The following is a 25,251-nucleotide window of genomic DNA, read 5'->3' as shown; positions in this document are numbered from 1 at the left end:
TCTACATGCACAACACAAACCTGAGACACTTCAAAGACCTGACTATGACCAGGAAACAAGGGTTCATGTTACTGTGTTCATCGGAATGGTTCACTTCAGGTGAAGGTCAGATCCAGCAGGAGGAATGTGTGGCTTAGTTGAAGATGTTTTTAGGAGTTCAAAGGTCACAGTAGACCTTGTTATGGTCCTGTTTCTGTTTTACTAAGTTAGAGTATCTTTGGCCAAAATAGACCACTGGACAAACTCCACCCTACACTGATCCGCAATAAGATCATGACTACCTACCTGATATTGTGTAGGCCCCACTCTCATCAGGTCAGAGCCTAAACAGTCCTAACCTAATGAGACCTTGGCTGTTTCCGAAATCGCCTACTATACTAGCAGTACATACTGATATGTCCAAAATTCAGTATGTAGTAAGTAGTATGTCAACAAGAGCAAAATCTGCAGTAAGCCAAAACTCCCCAGATGTCTACTGATACAGGAAAATATCTCAGTATGCATCGGACCGGTCTGCCTCGCGTACTGTTTCCCATAATGCACAGCGCTCGTTCTGCTTTTTCTTTTTCCTCATTTTTTGACGGGAGGAAATCCGTTTTTGGGTGCTGTGAAAGTTATCAAATTACATATAAACCACTTCCTAACTTTTTAAATCATAAATGGATGCTAAATAAGCATTTTATTTATCGTCTTCGCCGTTGTTTACTTCCGCTTTCCGAAACCGGAAATCCAGCGAAGTCTGGCTCAGCATGCTGCATGACAGATCGGACAGAACAGTCATACTACATACTAAATTCAAACGCAGTGTGTAGTAGGCAATACCTACTGCCTACTACATTAGTAAGTAGTATGTAGCAGGCCGTTTTCGGAAATAGCCCTGGACTCCTCTAGACCTCTGAAGGCATGCTGTGGTATTAGACGTTAGCAGAAGTTCCTGTAGTTGTGAGGTGTAGGCGCCGTGGATCAGACTTTGTGGACCAGCTCATCCCGACACCTTGAACTCGTAGGAGCTTTCAGTGGAGGACAGAGGTCAGCATGGACACCCTGAGCAGTCAGCAGCTCCACTGCTCCACACACACATCACTGTACCTCTCCTGGTAGGTCCTGACCCCTGCAGACCGGGAACACCCCACAGGAGCTGCAGAGACACTCAGACCCCGTCATTTAACTATCACAGTTTAGTCCCCATCAAAGTCACTCTCATCCTCACACTCGAACATTTTCCTGCTTCAACATCAACTTCAAGAACATGTTCACCTGCTGACACGATCAGTGATATTCTCCTCACCTGTCAGAGGTTTTATTGTTGTGATGATCCGTGTATAAAGACAGACAGTAAGTGTACCGTGGGTGACAAATTTCTCTGCATATACAAGGCGGAGTCGAAAATGAATGGTTATTTTTGTCCTCATTTGAGTCTCCTCCACAATGATTACATTTTACACACATCTGTAGACAGTTGTCAGACTGATGCAGCCCTCACAGATCTTTTGTAACTCAGCGCGCAAACATATTTTAAAGAACATGTACTGCAGAAATCAAAGTGCAGGGAGATATAGAAATGGTGTTTTTTGTAAGTTTGTCCAGCAGAGGGCGCTCTTACTCAGACTTTTACAATCCTGAGTGCTGTCTGCAGCATATATAGCTGAGTGGTTTGCATGAAAACTTCCTGCAAATGCGTTCATTAAAAATTATCCTTCAGTTATTTTGTTATGAAGGTACGGAAGCGCATTGCATTCACATGAGAAAAAAAAATTCTGCTCGTTTTTTCTGAATAAACAAGTCATTTGTCTCGGTATTACGGGAAACGTTTTTGTTAATTAAAAAAAAATCTGCTCTGTTTTTCTGAATTAAGGACATACTGCTATAATAAAATCCCATTAGCACCTCAAGGTCACACAAGGAAGTAAACATGCCCCTGTTGTTCAGTTTAATCCAGTTTTATTAGGCTTTGGGTTTAAAACATTGGGAGATACTAGTGACTCTAAGTAACATGGATGGTTTTGTTATTAGCTTGTCAACACTGCACAGGCACCTGAGGACTTCGCAGCTGTTTATTTTCAGGTAGGCCTCTGATAACTCCTTCATTCAGAAAAACAGAGCAGAATTTTTTTTTCTCACATGAATGCAATACGCTTCCGTATGAAGGAGCCTTTAGAGAATCTTAGCATCCTGTTTGTGCAAAAAGCCACCCTAAAAGAAATCTCGAGGAATTCACACGAGTCCAGCTTTAGTTTAAAAGATGAGCTGATTGTAACGTTTTGTTGAAAACGGAGTATTTAATACCAAACAGGAGCACTTACACACACTGGATCCCTCCTCACACTGTGATACAGCTGTATCGAGTATATTAGTTACAAATACATATTTACAGTCAGAGTTGAGCTGAAGCACGCTCCTGATAGCAGACATGTCTCTCTTATAAATCTGGGAGTCTAGAAAAGTGAAAGACATCTACAAAGGAAGGAGCGTGAGTTAAATTAAAATGAGCATGAAATGTAAAAGTCAGAATGAGCTCGAGGCGTCAGAGGAAACCTTCAGTTCAGAGTCAAACGCGATGAATGAAGTGGATCAGCTGCTGGCAAACGAGAGAGCAGCTGTGTTAGTCTCACTGCTGCTCAGCTGGCTGCTCCTCTTCTTCACCTTTCTCCTGCTCCATCTGACCCTCCTCCTCCTCACACTCCGCCTGGGTTTCCTCCTGCAGACCGTCGACAGCAGCGGCCACCGTGGCGTCCACCACGCTGATGGTGCCGCCCAGCTGCTGAATGGTCGAGCCCTGCGCAGTGGCCAAATTCTGCAGCCCGGCGGGAAGCGCCACCAGCTGGAACTGCGGCCCGACCACCTTAACGAAGCTGCCAGCCGTGCCCTCCTGACCCGCCGCCGTGGAGAGCACCGTCAGGCTTGTGGCGTCACCTGTCAGCTCTGTCCCAGAGAGCGACGAGGTCAGGAGGGTGTATCCGCCCAGGTTAGCCCCCCCCTGGCCTCCAGCCACAGTCAGAACCTTCCCCAGCGGCAGACCAGTCAGTTGGTTCAGCTGGTTAAGAGGCAGGGTGATCTGGGTGGGGGTGGCGTTGACAGATGCGGGGCCAGAGACAGCACGGGTCAGACGGGGACGCTTTGGTGCGGGTGGAGTGGGGACCGGGGTGAGGGTCATCAGGACGTTGTTCAGGTGCTGAGATTTACTCTTCAGCTCTTTGGCTCGCTTCCTGTGCTCGTCACACTGCTGCTCCAGAGCTGCAGGACGAGAAGACTCCATTTAGTTTATATGTTCATCTTCTTCATCTACGTTTGATGCTGAGGTGTGTGTGGCATCCATTCACGTCTCATAGTCGTCTCATTATAAACATCAAATAAAAAACGTGTGGCTTTAAATAGTTTTAAATGAGTATCACTATGAGAAGTAGCCCAATGGAGGTACGTCTTAAATGTAAATTAAGCCTGATTTATACTTCTGCGTCGAATTGGAGGTGGAGGTCTGCGTAGCTCCTGTACCTATGCAGAGGCCTACGCATGTAGCTGATGCACACCTCCGCCAAAATGTAACTGTGCGACGAATTGACGCAGACCGCAAGCCCTGTGATTGGTTCGCTTGGTGGCATTGTATTTCCCGCTTTTACAACACTTCCAGGATCCCCGCTCATCGGCCGCATATTTCATCCCCTCCATTCTATTCTCCCCTGTAATCATGTCTGTATGATAAACAGCAACATGCATCAGCTGTAGATTAACATTATACGTTCTGAATTGCTGAGGAAAAGTAAACAGAAAACGTAGCGGGACAGGAAACAGGGGACTTGGATATCAGAGTGACCACACTGTCCTCAAGCATTTCGGCTGAGAATTGCTGCACGTCAGTAGTATGTGGTGTATGTGGTGCTCATGTCCACGTCAGCCCCTGCTACGTAGGAGTGATGCAGAAGTATAAACCAGTCTTTACGTGCTGCATCAAAACATACCAAAAAACAAACAGACTTTAGTTAATCCTCCATAGTTAACACTCAGGTGCGAGTGTTTCGACTGTTCAGGGTTCTTTCACTGACCTGCGAGGCTGCGAGTGTACTGCTCTCTGTAGCGGTCCATCTGGCTCTTATGACTTGCAAGAACCTTCTTCACCAGGTCCAGCATCCCAAAGTTCTGCACGATGTTGTTGAGCAAAACAGCATCTGAACACAAACAAAGAAAAAGTTCAGTGATGCAAAGAAACGTTAAAAAAATGCAAAGAGAACTTTCTCATTCAGATCTCTCATCTTAATCGTCCTGGAAGAGGAAACTTGTTTTTCAGCAGCTGCACAGAATGACTTGACACACGAGCTCATCAACAGTAAATCCAGACTCTGTTAGATTCAGTCTCTGGTGTCTCTAACCTTTGACCTGCAGAGGAGGGTCACACACTCTCTCCTGCAGCCCCTTCAGCACCTCCTGCAGCTCCTTCTGGAAGTCGTCCACCACCTCGTCCAGAAGCCCCGCCTCCTTCATCGAACGCCAGAACATCACAGAGTCCTCTGGAAACATAAATACACACATACATAAAGAGTGTAACGCACCACTCACACAGTGTGTTCCTCATGGAGCTGAAAGTGTGTGTGCATGTTTGGGATCACCTCCGATGGCTGTGACCCACTCTGACGTCTCCTCTGAGCTGTCTGAAAAAGAGGCCGAGGCTCCGTTCACTGAAACAAACAACAGTAAACAACATCTCTTAGAAGAGTAAACAACTGCTACACAGTGAAGACAACATAAACAGCCCCAAACAGATGATTGAGTCATACTTTGACAACTTAACATTGAAGATTTCACTCTTCAGCTGTGTCATTGATCCTAATTGTTCACACCCTGAAACAGAAGCAGCTCTGACGTGAGATGAAATCGACTCAGTAGCTCAGGTGAGGAGGACTTACGGTCACCTGATGAAGGCGTGGCAGGAACCAGCTCAGCCTGGTCGCTGCTCAGAGACACTTTGGTTCCCACCAGGTCAATCTTGGTGCTGCGGCAGGTGTTGGAGCAAACCTTAATGTGCTGGTAGAAGTCCAGCTCACCGGAGTCCATGATCTTCCTGAGGAGAGAAAGGCAGATGAAGGGTTTGAAGACATGACACTCAACATCAGGATTGAAGAAATGTGTTTACTGATGGAGCAGCACCATCCTGTGGTGTAATTCAAGACTGCACTTAAAGGAAGAAACAGATGGAATCACGTTTGTTTTTTTAATCAACACCTTCTCTGGGACTGATCATCCTTCTTACTTACCTGAATTTAAATCATCATTAATAACACAGTAGGCTGTCTAAAGATACGATTATTGTTATTATTTATGAGTCCAGACCTGAGCATGGTGCCGTTCAGACGGATGGCTCTCTTCCAGTCCTTCAGAGTGGATTTCCCCGCTAAACACACGAACTCCTTCGGACTGATGAGCTGCTCGTTGAACTGATCAGAGAGGAAGAGAGGAAGGAGAGGCCGTCATCATAACGCTTTCTTCTTCAGCTTTAATGTGCTCAGAGATCTGCTCTCTGTTGTTTCAAGGTGACGGTGTGTACCTGAACACATTTCACGTTGATCCCAGGACACACAAACTTCTTCCAGACCAGCGTGGCTTTGGCGTCTCCACATGTGATCGGGTAGAAAACGTCTGCTTCAACGTCCACTTCCTCGGTTAACTTCACTGCAGAGACGGAGACAAACATGGAACAGATGATTTCATCTGATCAGACCGGCTAAACCTTGCATTACAATCATTCACATGAGTTCTATAACCTGCACAGAAAAAGACACCAGAGCTGCTCAATCATGATGCGATCCTCTGCTTCACTTGACTCATTGTGCCAAGTTTCTGGGCGTCACATTACCTATAACAGCTTCCTCCTTTGACAGCGAATCGGCTCCGCTGCCCTCTGATTCTGCTTCAGGTGCAGCTGTGAGTTCCTCCTCCCTGCAAAAAAAATTTGACATTTAAATTCATTAAAGTATGGCTACATGTTGATGACTCATTATGGCCCAAATCACCTGCAAGTTTGCACAAAACTGAGACTTAAATTAGGGTTCAGACTCAAATTTGGCATATCTACTAAAAGCAAAGGTGGATTTGTCTCTTCAAAGCTTGATCTGAAAAGGTGACTGGACTTATTAGATCAAGCTTCAAAGTACCACCTATGACCTGGATGACTGAGGACCTCCACAGATATTGGCTGTGTTTCTTTGCTTCATGCACTCTTTGATCCTAAACCTCAAACACCTCTAAACAACCGATGACAAGCAGTTTTAAGGGACCAGCTCTTCGTTTCATCTCACTTTTGTTTCTTCACTCTAACGGCCAATTTCCACCAGATCCATGTGCGGTCCGTCTCCGATCCATCACAGCACCGGATCTGATAGGTTTCTATTCTAGCCAATGTGTTAACTTCCACTGGGTCCGCTCCATTGCGTTCCAGCTGTGTTTCTGATCAGGCAGACCGGAGCCCTCCAGATCAGATGCACAAGACTTCTAGTTTTGCTGGATGCCGGAGCACGACGCATTAATCTCAATGGAGCAGATGGAGCAGGACAGGAAGTCAGGTACCATGAGCTGAGCCAGGCCTGGAGTCAACAGGTCAGAGGTTTTCAGAGGACGATAGAGACAATATGGATGAGGAGAGGAGGAGGATAATTGTTGATTCAGTGATTCATTACTGGCGGTCCTGCTCCGTGCTGCGTTCCAAAACACAGCCGGTGGGTGGGGACAGACGAGAGACCACAGAGCTGGACCGCAGTGGATTGGAGACTCACCGGACATAGATCTGGTGGAAGTCCTGTGTAAGCTGCCGCTGTGCAGCAGGGATTCATGACATGCCAACTTCCCCAAAAGTGAAGCCAAAACCCCTAAAGTGCCCCCTGAAAGAGTGACTGTTAATCTAGGGATATGATTGGATATGTAGCAGAGGTTTTAACGAGTGGAGCATGGATTTTAAATAATGATTCAATCGTGTTTGTTTATTTGAAGGCCAAAATCATGATCCTGATTAATATCTAATTCATTGTGCCTCCACACTTTCCCCTCAAAGTGTGAGTAGTTACCCTGTCTGAGCGTTCAGCTCTGCAGTCACCAGCACCGCTTTATCCTCCTCCACCACGGAGGGGACGTCCTCCTCCGTCGTGTTTGGGATGGTGACGATCACCACCTCGCTCATGTCGGGCAAACTGCTGACCTCAACTTCAGACATTGAGGAAGAGTGGAGCTTTAAAACAAAGAGAGGAGAGAAAGTTAGTGTTTATGTGAAGCTGAATCAAAAGTAGATCCATTGTGACTTTTAATTCAGCACGGCGTGAATGTGAGGGAGGCTCTATTTTCGATGTGCAGACTCAGGTACAAAACACAGCTGAGCTCACGTTCACATTTATAGAGATAAACGAATCATGTCTACAAACGTGAAATATATTTTTACAAGACACGAGTTCAGAGAGCTCCCCTCCACGCCTGGTTCCTACGAGGAGTCCCTGTAGTGCAGAAACTCTGATCCCTTTAGAGAAGAAGGTGAGATGAACAAGGAGAAGTGGAGGAAAGTCTCTATGCAGGGGCAAGACTAGTGATGAGTCACCTGCGTTTAGGTATGCAAAATGCTTTATATGATTTATACTGTTTCATAGCCTAATGTGTTTTTGCTATATATTTATATTATTAATACATTATATCCTAATAAGGAGGAGTAGCTAATGTTTAATGAAGAAAAGTCCATGTCACAGTTCAGTTCTAAGAGCCTAATGTCCCAACTAAAGGTAGGCGTACTTATATCTTTGTAATACTCCAGAAATAAAGGAATCAGAATCAGGAATCGATAAGAACCTGAATCGTTAAGCAGAACCGGAATCGGAACCCCTGAAACCATAAAATTGAAACACTATATAATGACAACGAGCAAACACATTAAATCTAGAAAGTGAGGTGCTGTTGTTAAGACCACGCAGTTTAAACTCAGTGTGTTTATAACACAATGAGAATATTTTGTCTTAAATCCTTAAAATCAGAGTTTTCTGACTCTGTTGGTGACTGAACGAGCATAATGTAAAGAGGTGGGAGTTTTGATTCCAGTTTGCTTTACGAAAAGGGGCGTGAGCAGGCTGAAACATGCATGAATCATACAGATAAGGCTTTAAAATATAATCCATATAACTTACCTGTTTGTGTTTAATAGAAAGATGAGGTTTGTTGATGAAGGTGTCTTCGTTTACGGTGAAAACATCAGAGGAACCGTTAACTGTTAGCTAGCAGCTCAGCTAGCTTTAAAGCTTCTTTTCCACAAAGCTACAGAAGAGGAGACATCAGATCATATGTGCCGAATTCACATTTCAGATATAATAAAAAGGGCTGGGTTTGAAACATGTTAGAGAAACACTCAGGGAGAACATCTCAGCGGATCGTAAGAAGAAAACAGAAAGACACCATGGATGTGTTGCTCCTTCTTCCTCTTCGGGTTTAATTATGGAGCGCAAACACAAATACTGAACACACAGCGCCCCCTGCTGTTCAATCAGGGCACAGCTGGATTACAGTATTTCTCAATTGCTAAAACACATCTCTTGACATCCACCACGCTTTTCTCAAAACTAAAAGCACAAAACCCAATTTTCAAACTACGTTCCCCAAACCTCTGACTCTTCTTGCAAAACCAAACAATGTTGTCAGATCATACCCCAAACCTAAAACAATACTGAGCAGTCAGTACACACTACATAAAATAACTGAAAACACAATGCTCAGGACATGAAGCTGTTCACAGTAGGCTAAAAAATCCTCTTTGAATTTAGAACCTGTATACAATAAGAATAAAGTCGAAACAAATATAAATGAGAAGATCATGGTCTATCACAGTAGCTCAGATTTCATCTGAAGTTACTGTTCTTTGACTCTCTTGATTTCGCTCCCCTCCTCTTCCTTCTCTACCACCTCTTACACACACTCTTCCTCTGCCTCTCAGATTATTTCTGTCCATTGTATAACCTTCAACAGCCAGTGCTCTCTGAACCAGCTCATATTGGTTTCCTCACATCATTAGCCACAAGTGTGATCAGTTCTGAGTGGTTGTGTTTATGTTGTGACACCTGTGCTTCAAATGTGTTTCACTTTTGCTACCTGTGCTTACCATTATGCAACACAAGTGCATCACAGTGCAACATGTGTTTTAGTGAGTGAGAATGTGTTTGAAGTTGTGTCTAACAGGTGAAAAGTGCTTATGGTTTTGCCAAAAGAGTGACTGATTCAATACATGGGATCAGGCCGCTAAGAATTTGGTTCAGACAATAGGGTTTAGTGTTTTAGCGATTGAAAATTATTGTAACACGGGGGATTTTATCACTTTTTGCGGCTAAAATTATCATCTCTACAATAAATTATTGAGAACAGACCTGAATAATTTTCTGTGAAAATAGATTAAAACAAATGTATGTACTAAAAGTGCTTTTTGTCAATGTTGGATCAGTTTTTAATCTTTATCTAACTAAATCAGATTAATTTAACGCTTCGTATTTTTGCCCCCCTGCTATTTCTTGAATGATAACTCATACAAAAGTACAGCTAAAAAAAATCCATGAAGACATAATTTATATTATTTTTGCCAAAAATAAATCATGTATGCGCATGCGCATGAGAGCCGGTCAACCACTGAGAGAAACCGGAACACTCCTTATCAAAGAAGAGTTTGCCACTCTACTAAAGAGACCCAAAAGAGGATTAATAACATTTATGATGAACGGATGATGCATATTTATGCTTTTGGACTTTGTTTATGTTTGTGCTAGATTCAGAGCCTCAGTGTGATCCGCCATCTTTGATATCCATGTGCAGAGTTAATGTTATTATATTGGAGTCCTGAGTCTTGAGTCATCTTTGCTTCAGAGAAGTGGTTTGTTTACATCCTGTAGTGCATCATGGCGAACTCTGCCTGGTCTGAAAGAATGCTCCAGCTCCTCCGTCGCATGAATAACTTCAGTTTACCAGGTAAAGGTGTGTTTAAAGTGCAGCATGAATGTCCTGAGAAGTGTGAACAGTCACTGAACCCTCTGCTGTTTCTGTAGGATCCTGTCGGGCTACCTGCTTCAGGTTTGAGATAGAAGGAGCTCAGGTGGGTTGGATTCCTCCTCATGTAGCTCCACTGTTAGCACGGTATCCTCGGGTGTTCAGTCCACCACAGGGGGGCGCTGTGTCTCTGTGCAGCAGTCTGGATTCATATGAGAAGAGATCTGAAGCTGTGGATGGAGTCCTGCAGACTCTGAGGAAAGAGGAGAACCTTGTCTTCCTTAAAGGATGGAGGAATGAGGTGAGGTGCATTTTTCAAGGTGTTTCCCCTCTTCTTCCTCTGTAGTTTCAATTGAGACGATGCGTTTGACACATTCACTTTATTTATCACAGCACACAAACAACATGCATCCCATAAGCCCAAACACACCTGTTGTAGCTCAGGATAATGCAGGTGTTATGACATTTTGAATTTTTCTGGTAAGGTAACATCTTTTAGAATAAAGTACTCTGACATCTTATTTAAGATGTTACAAGTAAGAAATAAGGACTTAATTGATTGTAAAGAGTAAGAACAGATGCCATTCCAGCTGCTACAACTTTATTTTTCTCTGTCCATCTTTCTCTCTTCATCTCCTTCTATCCCTCTCTCCAACTCGGTCTCAGCAGATGTCTGTCTAACATGTCTGGTTCAGACAATACTTCAGCAGGCTGCGAAGATAACTTTTTGGCAAGCCTTTCTTGTGTTTTTATTTCCATCTGTGACTGATAAACTAAAAGACCATCTCCCTTCCTGTGCAAGAAGCGCCTGACAAATGCTCTGCAAAACGACTGAACAAACGTTCCTCCTGTAAACGTTCCGATTGAGGTGTTTTCAGCAGCTGGTTGCAGCCAACACTGTTCTGCATGCTCAGTTTTGGTCTCTCACAACAAGACACAATAACATGTTGTGAGCAGATGTCTGTCTAACATGAGTCTGGTTCTGCTCGAGGTATCTGCCTCTTAAAGGACGTTTGTCCTTGCCGCTGTAACTTAATTACAGGATTACGATGAGATCAGACTGAGTCCTGTCTGTAAGGTGGGACTGGATCTTATCCTGTCGTGATGTTGGGTCTTTGTTAATAACATAACATAGAGTATGGTCCAGACATGCTCAGTTTGGAAAGAGTCTTCCGATAGCATTTGTTGTCATTTGGCGCTATATAAATAAAGATTGATTTGAAAGTTTCTTGAAGCAAGATGTTACTTATTCAAAGGAATTGACTGACGTTTTTACTCCTTACAATCATTTCAGTCTTTTTTGACCTACAACATTTAATAAATGTAACTTATTTTGACTTGACTTAAGATTTGAATCTGGACTTGTCAGGTGATTGAGGCTTACATCCAGTGTAAGACGAACATGCTCGATAAGATTTGACTGATTGCAGGGAAGCTTTCTTCTTTTTAACTTTAGTTTTGTGATCAATTAAACTTAACATTAAAGAGGCGCTGGAGGCCTAGCAGTCTAAGCGTCCCACGTACAGAGGCCACAGTCCCTGTTGCAGGGGTTGTGGGGTCGATTCCCGACCGGCCGACAATTTCCTGCATGTCGTCCCCCGCTCTCTACTCCCCACATTTCCTGTCTCTCTTCAGCTGTCCTATAAAATAAAGGCAAAAAGCCCCCAAAAATATAACTTTAAAACTTAACACTAAGACAGATTCATTCATTGTATGTAAATCTGTTTGGTACTTAAATAAGATTCTTACTCTAAATCTTCTGATAAAAATGCATCAATCAGTATCCAAAATCAAAGGTCGTCCTGACTGATTCACTTTTGTCAAAAGACTGAGAGGAAACGTCTATTATCAGAGGAGTTTAGAATCTATACTGTTCAAGACTTTTTAAATTCTTTGTTATTGTGTCTGTCTGATATGATCTGAGCATGTTCTCCACACACACTCGCTGTGAGCTACTTTTGTCTTTCAGAGGTACAGCGTGATGCCAAAGTTCTGCGACCCTCCTCTGATGTCGATGGAGAGATCTGCTACAAGTGAGTCTGTGTGCTCAGAACAGAGGATTTATCATCTTTGATGTATTGTTTTATGAGGTGACTGTGACGCTGCACACAGGTCTGTTTGGGGTGACGCGGTATGGAGTCCATGTTAATGGTTACACCATGAGCGACAGCGGGGAGATGAGTATGTGGCTCGCACGACGCTCCGCTACGAAGCAGACGTACCCGGGGAAGCTGGACCATGTGGTGAGCAGAGACTTTAAACATGCTGCAGTGGATGATACTGCAGATGAATGACAGGAAGAGCTCAACATTTATGCACTGATGTGTTTTATCTCTGAAGGCAGCAGGAGGTCTGGCTGCTGGAGTCGGGATCAAACACTCTGTGGTTAAAGAGTGTGAGGAGGAGGCGTGTATCCCAGCAGCCATTGCTGAGCAGGCCAAACCTGTGGCTACAATAAGGTGAGAGACCAACTGCAAGCTCTAGGGAACTGGGTTAGCTCAGCTGTTAGGTCATGCACACAGAGGCTGTAGTCCTCAGAGTGGGTGGCCAGGGTTCAAATCTGACCTGTGGCCTTTTGCTGTATGACCTTCCCCAGTCTCCCATTCCAGATTCTTACTCAATCCACAATAAAGTTGTTCCAAAATCCTGAAAATATCTTAAAAACATCAATACACTCACAATCACACACTAACATCCACACACACACAGACACACACACACGCACACGCACACACATTATAGTTTGACTAAAATGCATCTAAAGCTGGAGAATTAGGAGTTACATTAGATTCGGACCTGGAGGTTAGCAGCCTCTGTTACCAGTTATCACCAGGCTGTATTAAATACTTGATTCTGATTGGTCAAAACCAAGCGGCAACCTCCGGTCCGCTTGAGGCTGGCTCCAGAAGTACCAGAAACCACATACCCACCAATTCAAAAAAGCTGTTCTTTACAGCAGAAATAGCACGTGAATTTCAAAGCTATTAAGATTACGAGTTTTCCATTATGAGAGTCAGGGCTGACTTGATTGACAGGCGGGAACACTGTAGCTGTTGGCAAGGAGACCCAAGGCCCGCCTCTTTACCTCAAACTAGCTCGACAGCAGTTAGGTTGAGTTCAGCATTTCCAATATAGCTGGGTGACGTCACGGATGCTACGTCCATTATTTATACAGTCTATGGTCATAACCCCATAACAACAGGGATTCATCCTTAATATCCAAAGCAACTTCCGGGACAACCTGATCACACACATGTTACTAAATCAATCAATGGAAAGAAGTCCAGCATGTTTCACCTCAGCCTGTTGACACTGTGGCAAAAACGTTAATGTCTGAACACATTCTGAATGTGTGGGCAAAACAACGTGGAGGATATTTCTTTTCTTTTCTTTTTTTTCTTTTGTCATTGCAAGACAAGGACACACAAAGACACAAACACACATCTCAAGCATGTGCAATGCAGCTTCACATCGCTATCATCTCCCAGGACTTTGAAAATTCCGACTTAGAGGTCATGACTCAAAGAAGCAAGGATTGATGTTTCCTGGAGGTTTTGCCTGCAATCTCTAGAACCTTAAAGCTCAATGTTTCTCCTTTTAGGGAACAAGGGATAAAAATCATGACACTAGAGTCGTCCAGAAGTGACTGAGACTAACAGTTCGGTTTGTTTTGCAGCTACACGTACGTAGACGAGGGGGAGGTATTTCCAGAGAGTCAGTTTGTGTATGATTTGGAGCTTCCTCTGGAGTTCAAGCCCAGAGTCGGGGATGGAGAGGTGCAGGACTTCTACCTGCTGCCAATAGAGAAGGTTTGTCTGGCTCACATGCTCGGAGTGGGTGGCTTTAAAGGTACGCTGGTTCTCAGAAACAGGTGATTTGATCTCTCTGTGTTTGGTCTCAGGTGAAGGAGCTGGTGGCCTCTGAGGATTTCAAACCAAACTGTGCCATGGTGGTCCTGGACTTCCTCATCCGACACTCTTTCATTGAGCCAGACTCAGGTGTGTCTGATGAATCCTGATCTTCATCGTGTGTCTTTGAGTCGAGTACTCATTGTGTGTTTTTCCTTTCAGAGCCTTTCTATCAGGAGTTTGTAGCCGGACTCCATCAGACTTTATAAAGTGAAGCGGAGGACCTGAATGAAGACACTTCCTGCTGTGAATGATTTGTTTAAGACAAATGTGACGCCAATCTCGGAATGTGTGCTTGGCTTTTATTGAACCGTACAACAACAAAGAGTTGACTCCTGGCAGCTGGAGGCTTGTCAGATCTCAAACTGAGTTTAAGAGGAGCACGACACTCCTTTACAGACACACAAAGTTCTCTTACACCATGACTTCCCCAAAAACTGTTGGTTTAGAAAACATGTTGCTGAAGCTTTACACTTAGAAATCAAAACGCAGGAAAGGATCTAAAAGGTACAAATGCTTATCAGGGTATGAGCTCTGTACCTTTAATATTTTGTACCTTCTTCTTAGTATCTCTAAAAGAACATTTCTGCACCGAGTGAGAGAAATGTACCTTTACATCTGAGTAAAGTGAAAACATCCTCATGGAAGGGAGCAGAGTTGGTACCTATTGAGGTGCAACTAGCCAATTAGTGTCTTTATGAGGCTAAAATGTGTCCTGACATTCAGTCACTTAGATTTTAAACGTCTTCTAAACTGCATGATCTATTTTTACTCAAAGGCAAATCCTGAGTTCTGTCTTATCTCATCGGTGGCCTCTAGGGTTTCAAGTTTTGTTGCCCCAGCGTTTCATATCTGCTCTATGCAGATGATGTTGGTTTCTTTGGGCTCGGAACTCCAGCAGGCATTTAGGCGGTTTGCAGCCGAGTGTGAACTTGTTGGGATGAGTATCAGCATCTTTAAGTCAGAGGCTGTTTTTCTTTGGTGGAAAAGGTGGATCGCTCTCTCAAGGTGAATGAGTGGCTCACACACTACCTGGTTAGAGAAGTCAAGTTTGTCTTCACATAACTGCTTGTTCATCCTTTACCTGTTGATCAGATCCTATGCTCTGCTTCCTCACTGCTCTTTTTGTTTTGTAGTTTTGTCTTAACTCCTCTTAAACTATGTGACATCATTTTGTTTGTTTACAGTTCGGTCCATCCATCGCTCTGCTTGTTCTAGCTCGCCTTGATAAATCTCACACTGTACCACTTCAGAGTCATTATTGTGTGCTGCTTGTGTTTCCCTGAGCGTGCCAAATACAATGTCCCTCTCTTTGTTGTTTATCCAGTGGTGTTGTTTTTAAAGTTACTCATTCAAAAAGTAGTGTTTGTTTATCCATCCATCCATCTTTCTCCACTTATCCAAGTCCGGGGGGGCAGCAGTCTCAGCAGAGAAGCGCGGACAGTCTTCTTCCCAGCCTCTTCCACCAGCTCTTCTGGGAGGATACCGAAGCGTTCCCAGGCCAGTTGAGCAATCTAATCTCACCAGCGTGTCCTCGGTCTGCCCGTGGCCTCCTCCCAGACGGACATGCCCGAAACACCTCCCCAGGGAGACGTCCGGGAGGCATCCTGACCAGATGCCCTCACCACCTCATCTGGCTCCTCCCTCGATGTGGAGGAGCAGCGGCTCAACTTTGAGCTCCTGACCCTATCTTTAAGGCTAAGCCCAGATACCCTGAGGAGAAAGCTCATTTTGGCCGCTTGTATTCACGATCTTGTTTTTTCGGTCACTACCCACAGCTCATGACCATAGGTGAGATGTGGAACTTAGATTGACCGGTAAATTGAGAGCTTCGCCTTCTTTGCTGAGCTCTCTTCACCACAACAGACCGGTACAGTGTCTGCATCACTGCCGACGCTGCCCCGATCCGTATTTCTTTATTTATAAGTCAAATGAAAAACACTCAAAACACCTGAAGAGAGCAGAGTTTGGTCATTAGCAGTTACAGTTTATTTCCTTTAGGATACATAAAAAAGACAACAGGAGAAATGTGAGGATACACTCGAATACAAAAGACTAATTCTCTTACAAACCGATCTGTATTTCAGAGTTGTAATTTCATAATTTGACATTCCTCTCCGAAGAGTAAATACCACACTGACCTCTATGTTTAAAGTTGTGTGCAAATAATACAATGTAAGCCAGTAGAATATCACATAAGGTTAAAATACAATACAACAGAAGACAGAAGAGAAACAGTCGGTAGAGTGGGAAATAAAAACGAGCCAGACTGAGACAGAGAGGAGCAGAACAGACAGAATATTATGATTCTGTTTAACGTTCATTTCCACAGCACTTATTCCATCTGTGTAACAACACACTCACATAAGAAGCTTGTCTGTTTTAATACACTAATTACCTCCAGGTATTGAAATTTAACAGATCTTAAATGACAATTTCATCATCTTAAAGCCTACAGCAAGCAAAATGCTAACTTTCTGAAGCACCACTTGTTTACACACGACTTCTAAAATTAAAGGTCTAAGTGTGTTATTCTGCAGCCTAACTTTAAAATCATGACTGAAAAGAGAAAGGCTCATTTAAAGGACAATAAAAAGAGAGATGTAAGACGCTGGACAGGAGCAAAACTAAAAGTCCAGAGGTGCCAACTTGAAGATATTTAACAGTTAACAGCTTAATTGGCCAGCAGCTGCGATTTACAACAACATCATTCAGAAATGTAGATTTTCAAACGAGGTACACAGATAAAAACACATTTGGCATTTTGATTTCTGCTGGAAAAAGAAGAAATGAATGATAAAGAAGAGGATTTATATCTCAAAATGCTTTGGAAAGGCGCCTTCAGAAAGATGTGTTTTGAATATTTGCAGACTGGTTTTGCAGAGGTGACTGACTAAAGACCCTGTGATTCTGTTTCATCTTTGCAAACCTTAAATTTCTGCTGTATTCTATCAAGTCCCTCCCTGACAGGCTCTTAATTTTACTCAAGTATACACATAAAACTCTCCAAAGTTCATATAAGTTTTCATAATGTTGAAAAAACTGAGGGCTGGGTCAAAAAAAAAGTACAGAATTAAAAAACAGGAGCGTAGTTGGCCTAGCAGTCTAAGGTTGCGCCCCACATACAGAGACTGTAGTCCTTGTCACAGCAGTTGCAGGTTTGATTACCAACCTCTACCATTTGCCGCATGTCTTCCCTCACTCTGTACTCTCCAAATCCCCTGTCTCTCTCCAGCTGTCCTATCAAATAAAGGCAAAAAATGCCCCCCCCAAAAAACTTCAAAAATAATTAAAAAACTGACACTTTACAGCTCCTGTAAGAGACTTTGGGTTGTGTTGATTTCAGCGCCCCCTGTGGACAAAGTGATACATTGTTTCCCTTCACTTCCCTACAGCTCAGCAGCAGTTAGGTTGAGTTCAGCATTTCCAATATGGCTCCCGCTGACGATAGGCATCAAAACAGCGTTTCAGAAACAAACGGGTGACGACGGATACTACGTCCATTATTTATAGTCTATGGTCATGAATCAGGCTGAGAGTAACACTGGTGACTATTTATGGCCTACAATGGTTGCTGGATTAATTGTTTCTATAATTGTTTATGTAATCAGTGGTTCCTGAAACTGCTGCCGATTTAAGAAAGCAGGATGACATGTATGATGAACATACCACTTACATATCTGCACAAAATAAGCAAATATATTAGAGGTACTGCTTTGTCCACAGGGGGTGCCAAATTGAATGCAAACCAAACGTTCCCTACAGGAGCTTTAATTTTAGCATCTGTAAGTTATCAGTGGGTGAAAACAGTATGTGTGTATTAAAGAGAAGCTCTGACTCTGTTGTGATGGAAACAGTGCTGTAGAAATACACTGAGTGTTAAAACGAGGCATCAGGTAAAAACGGAGGAGGAGAAGAGAAATAGAACAAAGGTATGGAGGCTTATTTTACTAAAATATAATGAAATAAAGGGTTGTCTCTAATGAGAACACTTCTTACATAATGTCTGGTCCTTCTGTGTTTCAGGTGGATTAAGGCCATGCTGCTATTTTAGTTTTTAGAGGACTCTTTAACCTTTTATCAGCGTTTGACAGTCTGCTTTAATCCAATCTTTTTCAGACTGCTGTGTTCAACAACACGCTAATATTAACACTCAAATAAGTTGGTCACATCACCATCATGGAATCAAGCTCAGACCTTTAATTATATAAACTCTGAGTGTTTTAAAGGTCTGTCTGAAGTCGTTTTGGTCTGTGTCTTCTTCAGGGGAATAAAGGAGAAAGAAGAGCATACAGAACGACAGCACTAAACTGAAAGAAGAGTTACACAGCAAGCCTTTGTAGGTTTCAGACAGTTATTCAGGCACTGATACCCTGATCTCTACGACTCTTAAAAACAAAGTGAGAAACCTTCTTACAGTACTCACCCTCCTGCACTTCTTTAAAGTACGCCCTCTCTCTTCACATTCTTTAAATTTGATTAAAAGATTACAGTATGTTTGAAAAACTAAAAGCTATAGCCTTGGACTTGAATGTCCCTTTTAAATTTAACCCTCCTCCTTTTGTCCCTTTGGCCTGGTTAGATTATTCTCCCACTTCCCCTGAATGCCCCACTCAGCTGTGCCCACAGAGCGGACACAGGAGGGATGTTTACCTCCCCCCTCTCCCCTCCCCTCCCCTGGTTAAGCCTGAGTGACCTGAAGCTCTAAAGCAGAAGGCAGCCGCCCTTCTTGCCTCGTTTCTTGGCCTGCAGCGCCGCCCTGGTGGCCATCTCAAACACCTCCCTCACGCCATCCTTCGTCTTGGCTGAGCACTCCAAGTAACCGAAGGCGTTGATGCGGTTTGCCATTTCCCTCGCCTCCTCTGATTTCACCGGTTCCTGTCAGAAAGAAAGTCAAAATATAAACAAATGATCAGTTCAAGAAGAAACAAAAGAGACTCTGAAGTTATTTATACCAAGATAGTTTCTCCTGGGGAGCTTCACAGTAAAGATAGTTGAGGATTCACGTTAAAATCAGCTGCCTCCCCCCCATATAGGATATGAAACAACCTAAAATACAAGTAATTTTGGCACATCTAGAAAAACCCACAGCTTTGATAATTTTCTGTGCCTGACACAGTTTTTGCTGGGAGTAAATGTCCCTCAGGATGGCGTGCAAAAACGAGACTCCTCCTCCTCATCTGATTGAGCTCACTGACCTGTTTCATCTTGGCTAACTCTCGGCGTGTGTGCTCATCGTTTCTCAGATCTTTCTTGTTCCCCACGAGGATTATGGGCACGTTAGGGCAGAAGTGTTTGACCTCGGGAGTCCACTTCTCTGGAATATTCTCTGCAGAGGGAACGAGACCAGCACATTAAACACGGACCAGGTGAAAACACAACCCTGATCAAAAACTGAGGGACACCTTACCCAAACTGTCGGGGCTGTCGATGGAGAAACACATCAGGATGACGTCTGTGTCGGGGTAGGAGAGAGGCCTCAGTCTGTCGTAGTCCTCCTGACCTGCAGTGTCCCAAAGAGCCAGCTCCACCTACGACAGACCAGGACATCAGTTAGCTTCACAGAGCCTCAGAACATACAGCAGCATATCTTTAATAGGATTAAGTGATATGGGGTCAATGGAGCACCAATAAGCTGCAAACTCTGTATGTGTGTATTGCAGTAAATTAAGGTTATAGACGACCTGATGATCTCAAACGGATCTTTCTGTGTTTTTATCATATTCTTTTGTTGCTACTTTTAAATAACTCTGTCCTGGGCTGCTTGCTGGACCCTGTGGAGGTGGTGGCTGACAGGAGAATAACATGTCACACCCCCTGCAGGAGACCATAACAACACTGGGTAGCTCGTTCAGTGACAGACTTCTTTACCCGCGGTGTCTCACGGAGAGATACCGCAGGTCTTTTCTTCCTGCAGTTGTCAGGCTTTACAGCAAACGTTAATAATATAGTCTCACCAGTATATCTAACAAAATTTAATATAATATCTTATCCAAACAAAAAAAAAATTCTGTTTGCTTTCTAGCTGAGCTATTGTGTAGCTGTGTTATTTGCCTGATTGCTCATTGTGTCCTTTAAATAAACACCTTACCTGTTTACCATCCACCTCAATATCTGCCACATAGTTTTCAAACACAGTAGGCACATAGACCTCAGGGAACTGGTCTTTGCTGAACACTATGAGGAGGCAGGTTTTTCCACAGGCTCCATCACCCACGATCACCAGTTTCTTTCTGATTGCAGCCATCTGAAAGACAATAACACAACAAAGTCAACGACTGTTCAATAACACAGAGAGGGGGTTTCATTCTAACCGGAGTGAGGAGGTTTGGTTTTTGTAGAAACTTAAAGTGATATGAACAGATTTTTAATCAGACACACGGACACTCAACTAAACATAAAAACCTTGAAATCAAAGTTTGGAGGATAATAAGACACATAAACGCAGCATTATGTAAGATTAAGAAAATAGTTATCAATGATTTATCTTTATGATTTGTCTCTTTGGGTCATTTTTAAAATTCAACCCATACACCTACATATAGAGCTGATAGATAATAATACGGGCCTTTTGAGTCAAGGTAATTGCTGAAAGTATATCCAGATAAAGTTATTGATAAAAGCATTATAGCACTTCACATTGTTTCCATGTTGTGCAGGCCCAGTCTGGTAAACTAGGGACGGGCATTTCAAGCACAGTTACAGTTTGACAGTCTCTGCTAACTATTCACCGATTATTTGAATAGTTCCCCACCCTGCAGACATCAGGAGAGAGCAACCCATTTAATGATACGTATGGATATGATCTAGATATTCTACTTCTAAGTTTGCACTTAACCTCAGTTGTTTCTTTTTTCGTAGAAGTTCCTCCCAGAACTCTTCAATTTTGCAGAAATTACAGCATTTTTCTCCAGTTCTGAATCTCTCAGAGCCATAACTGGCACTTATGCTTCCTCATGTTATTCTGGGTGTTATAATGTTATTTTGGAGGTTTTTTTTATTTATTGGAGAAAAAAACGGAAAATACAATTCAAACATGAAATAATAGCCACATGAACTGTTTGTTTTTAGTATTAAAGGATTATATGAATATTTGAAAATCACGACTCATCTTATATCTTCAGTCCACCTTTTATGTTTCATAAGTGTATAACTTTAATTCTCTATTTATTCTGATTTTTATGTTGTTTTATTTATTTTTAACTACTTGTCTTTTTTATTTACTACTCAGTTGTATTGCTATTTTCAGTGCCTTTATTAATCTTCAACTTTAACAATACCTTTTTATGTATTTATCTTAACTATTTATATTCTTGTTACTTTCATGCCATAGAGGCTATTTGACTCAAATCAAAAACCGGCCACGGGGCGCAAGGAGAGCGGATTGTACACAGTATCCAAAAATTGCCAATGTCCAGCCAAGTATTCAGTTTCTTTGGTGGTTTATTGAACAACAAAAAAAGGCTTCTCTCAAACAATAGGTAGCGTTTTTGTGCTTTCAAATCTCCCGGTAAAAAAACATTCACCTTCCCTGCTGTTCGCCTCTCCTATCTTACCTACCCATCTACATCACTTCACCCGATGTAAAACTATCAACCAATGAAAGTGAGTAACAAAATATATTAATAACACCTAAGGCATCAAAGTTAATCCTAGAATTACCTTCAATGAAATAACAATAAATTAATAGATTAAAAAGAATCAAATATATGAAACAAAGTAAATAGCACAAACACATGCTTTAACTTATCTTTAATATTTACCTTTAATTGTTTTAATGACATATATGTCATGGTTGCTGGTGTGCATTAACCTCGTCTTCAAAATCCCTTTTTATTTTTTAAAATTTAGTATTACATTTTTCCTTTTTTCTTGTCACTGGAAAAAAACTTTGAATTGCATTTGATTTGTATGAAAGGGGCTCTAGAAATAAAGCCTGATTGATTGATTGATTGATTGATTGATTGATTGATTGATCCCAAGATATTTTTTTTTTTTTTTTGTAGGAGGAAATCAGATTTAACATCATAAATGAAATAAGAGATGAATGTTTATTTTGTATGTGATGTATGAATATGAAAAACAGTACATATATATGATTTGATTTCCTGTTTTTGTTGTTATATCGCAATACATTTTGCAGGGAAATTTTTTTTTTATTAAATGTCACTTTTTCTACTATTGTGAAATCCTTGTTCTTTGTTAATTTTAAGGTTGTTATTGTGCTTATTTTTATTTTATTTAACTGTTTGAGAAACACTTGTTCTGTGAGAAGGGCTGCAACTGAACTCACTTCCCTTTTCTTAATTTCTTGGTTAAAAGTTGCAGCATGATTGTAAAGCTACATGTTCACAACAGAAAATCATACAAAATGTATGTACATCTTACATTAGGGGTTATATTTGACAACTTTTAATCAAAGGAGTTAAATATAACATAATATATTCATACTTTCAGCATTTTGTGAAGCTTCCTTTAGTGTCAAGACATAAGTCAGTCACAGTCTGCTCCTGATTCGCCTTCAGATTATCTGACCAGTCAATCTGTGAGTAAAACTCCTTGTATGTAGAATAAAAAGTGCTTCAGAGGATGAGCTGACTTTGGTATGTTTACGTTGCACTTAAACTTTACTTCCTGACTGCTGATTTTCCTCTAACGTTGTCACTGTATGCTGGATTTACTCTCTGTTACGGATAATCTACCAACCCTATGCTATCTTATTAATCATATTCATCTTTACATGACCTTAATGTGTCACAGAATATAACGAGCTAAGTTGAATCTAGCAGTAGTTTCCATTACATCTAAAGCAGCTAACTATTAGCTTGCTAACTTTGCTAACTTTCTCGGGGCAGCTGGCCTCTTGTCAAGCCGGACACAACACATCCCCACACCGTAAAACATCTTTCCTGTTCCATCAGCTACACAGATATACTTCAAACGACCTCAACTGAACTGACTTTAACTCGTATTTTCATCGTTTAAAGGGAGATACTCGCCTTTCTTTAGTTTTTCCTGTTGGACCTCACAGTCCCGCCCCCCGACAGTGCCACGAAGAAGGATCCCGCCTACTTCACACTTTCCACCAATAGGAGGCCGCGAAATTATGATTGACTGATGCTCCAGCTAATCACTATTCAAACATATACATCAGTTGAGTCACAGTTTTGTTTCACCACTGGAAGAGGAATAAGCGATGTTGAACCCTGCGTCAATGTGAACAAGGGTCTCACTCGTCGTAGTTATACCAGTTATGGTGGTATTATTATTATATTTAGTGGCTAAACATACAATTATGAATTTATATTTAGCATTCGTTTCTTTGCCTCTACTGAGCAAATTGCAGAAAGGTAAACAATAGTTTGACAATAAGGAATATTTAACTAACACTGTGCACTTCACTAGTTTTTATTTGTTTTTATTTATTTAATATTTCTTGTTTGTTTTAATGATGTCTTAATGATGAATGTTTTTATTCTCTGTAAGGTGACCTTGGGTGGTTTGAAGCTTGAAAGGCAATGTATTATTATTTTTTTTATTATTATTATTATTATTGTTATTATTATTATTATTGCACCAGATAATGTTTTTTGATCCCTCCAAAGTCACTGATTTATGGTTTTTGGGTGGCTGAACAAAAATGGATAGTCCAGAACGGAGGGAATCCGTCTAAGAGGCTCACTTCAGGACAAATAATATCCATATATGCAAGTATTTTACTTCCCTTTTGGGACATTTGCATCGTTCAGTGTACTTCCACTCATACATAAGTTTTATTTCAGTGTGTTCACAATGTTAGCAGTGATTGCACCACGATTTGTTTCCTGATTGGTCAAGTGGACTATTTTTGGCCAAGACTAAGTCATCTCAGCAATTGTTGCGCATTCACAAAGAAGATATTCTTAAGGCGAAGAGAATGATTCTTACTAAACTTGTGAGGATTGTCTCGGATTTTTTGAAGCCGAGATTTTCCTCATATTATAAGAAAATAAATATCAATATCTACTGTTTGTACAATCGTATGTTTGTTTGTACTATTGGATTTGAGCTCCTGCATCCTGTGCATTTTACTTTACACTCCCTCTATTTTGCTGGGACCATCATGAGGGCAAAGCATGTCCATATAGTTTTATTGTGTTATTTTGAGCATAAAAGCAAGCCGATGTAGGCACGACACTCATATTTCTGTCTGTCAGTGCTGGGAATAGGTTCTAGAAAAACTTGTAAAGTAATGTGGTACAGTATTCAAGATTTTTGCAGATTCAGCTATCTTGCATTTGGTTAGACTGGAATTAATTAAGAAAATGACACAGTTCTATCTTTAATTAAGCTGCATGAGTTATTTTTAAGTGAATAAGTGAGCCCTATCTGGCAGAGTTTATCCCAAGCAAATTGTCCGGTCTGAGAGGTCATTGTGTATCCACTATTATTGTTTCTTTTTCACAATTGCTGGGAAATTTAAGTTATCAGAGAAGTGTGGACACCATAATGGATGAACCAAATCTGATCCATGGTCTATGGCCTTACCTTCTTTGGACTCTTATTCCAGGATGGCTGATGTTGTGTTTTTTCTGGACTCAAAACAAACAAAACTGGATTTATTTTACTAATGTTGCTATACTGTTAAATATATACCTGTCCATTCCAAAAAAAGATAAAAAAAAAAAAAAAAAAGAATTTAGAAAATTCAACACAACATTTATTGCATTTGCTTTCTTTTGTGTGGACTGTAGTATTTACCCTGTATTATAGAGTCTGTGCATTTGGCTAAATGTTGTGTAGGACTAGGATCAAAAACATATTACTGGTGTCCCAAAAACTGTGGAGGGTGGGCAAGCAAAAAAAAAGTTGGGGTGAGGTGTATTTATTATTTATTATTCTGAGATTAAAGTCAGAATTCAGATTATATAAACAGAATTCTAGAATTCTGAGATCAAAGACAGAATTCAAGAATTCTGAGATCTCTAATTTTCTAAGAATTTTGAGAATTTTTTGGCGGCGGGTGAGAACAACTGACAGTGACGTAAGAATTCCGACTCTTTTCTCCGAATTTTTACTTTAATCTCCAAATAAAATAAAAATAATTACACCTCTGAGCTGTTTGATACCTAATATTATACATACAGTATATCATACATAATATGAACTGTATTTCATGTGAACGCACAACAAATATATGTCAGAGAACGTTGTACTCGCGTTATTTATGAATTAGAATGAGTGTCTATTCACAGTAATACAGGTAGCTCTAACATTACTCATAAATCATTGTGAATGTTGTTGTTTGTTGTTTGTTGATAAATCTACGCGGATTTCCGAATCGATCACGTGATCCGGTGTTGACTGGAAGTTGACTCGT

The 25,251-nt window shown here is 41.6% G+C and overlaps 3 protein-coding genes across 3 annotated transcripts; 1 reads left to right on the top strand and 2 right to left on the bottom strand.

The window, feature by feature from the left end:
• Positions 1–1,924: 1,924 nt before the first annotated feature.
• gmeb2 (glucocorticoid modulatory element binding protein 2) lies at positions 1,925–8,464 on the bottom strand. Its single transcript, XM_034696093.1, has 10 exons — positions 8,148–8,464; positions 7,050–7,210; positions 5,846–5,928; positions 5,537–5,661; positions 5,323–5,426; positions 4,899–5,053; positions 4,602–4,670; positions 4,365–4,502; positions 4,041–4,163; positions 1,925–3,234 (listed from the first exon to the last, which is right to left on the bottom strand). The coding sequence occupies exons 2-10, from the start codon at positions 7,193–7,195 to the stop codon at positions 2,609–2,611; spliced, it is 1,569 nt and encodes a 522-aa protein (XP_034551984.1). The 5' UTR covers positions 7,196–7,210; positions 8,148–8,464; the 3' UTR covers positions 1,925–2,608.
• Positions 8,465–9,606: 1,142 nt separating this feature from the next.
• tpk2 (thiamin pyrophosphokinase 2) lies at positions 9,607–15,214 on the top strand. Its single transcript, XM_034695631.1, has 8 exons — positions 9,607–9,966; positions 10,044–10,285; positions 11,954–12,017; positions 12,097–12,227; positions 12,325–12,443; positions 13,661–13,793; positions 13,886–13,982; positions 14,055–15,214. The coding sequence occupies exons 1-8, from the start codon at positions 9,897–9,899 to the stop codon at positions 14,099–14,101; spliced, it is 903 nt and encodes a 300-aa protein (XP_034551522.1). The 5' UTR covers positions 9,607–9,896; the 3' UTR covers positions 14,102–15,214.
• A 644-nt stretch (positions 15,215–15,858) lies between these two features.
• Positions 15,859–23,016, bottom strand: LOC117821403 (rho-related GTP-binding protein RhoA-C). Its single transcript, XM_034695633.1, has 5 exons — positions 22,892–23,016; positions 19,984–20,139; positions 19,303–19,423; positions 19,091–19,221; positions 15,859–18,770 (listed from the first exon to the last, which is right to left on the bottom strand). The coding sequence occupies exons 2-5, from the start codon at positions 20,137–20,139 to the stop codon at positions 18,597–18,599; spliced, it is 582 nt and encodes a 193-aa protein (XP_034551524.1). The 5' UTR covers positions 22,892–23,016; the 3' UTR covers positions 15,859–18,596.
• Between the last annotated feature and the right edge of the window lie 2,235 nt (positions 23,017–25,251).

This window comes from Notolabrus celidotus, chromosome 11 (genome assembly GCF_009762535.1).
Source record: "Notolabrus celidotus isolate fNotCel1 chromosome 11, fNotCel1.pri, whole genome shotgun sequence".
NCBI lineage: Eukaryota > Metazoa > Chordata > Actinopteri > Labriformes > Labridae > Notolabrus > Notolabrus celidotus.
The sequence above is the reverse complement of the archived record's forward strand: the minus strand, read 5'-3'. Positions and strand labels throughout refer to the sequence as shown.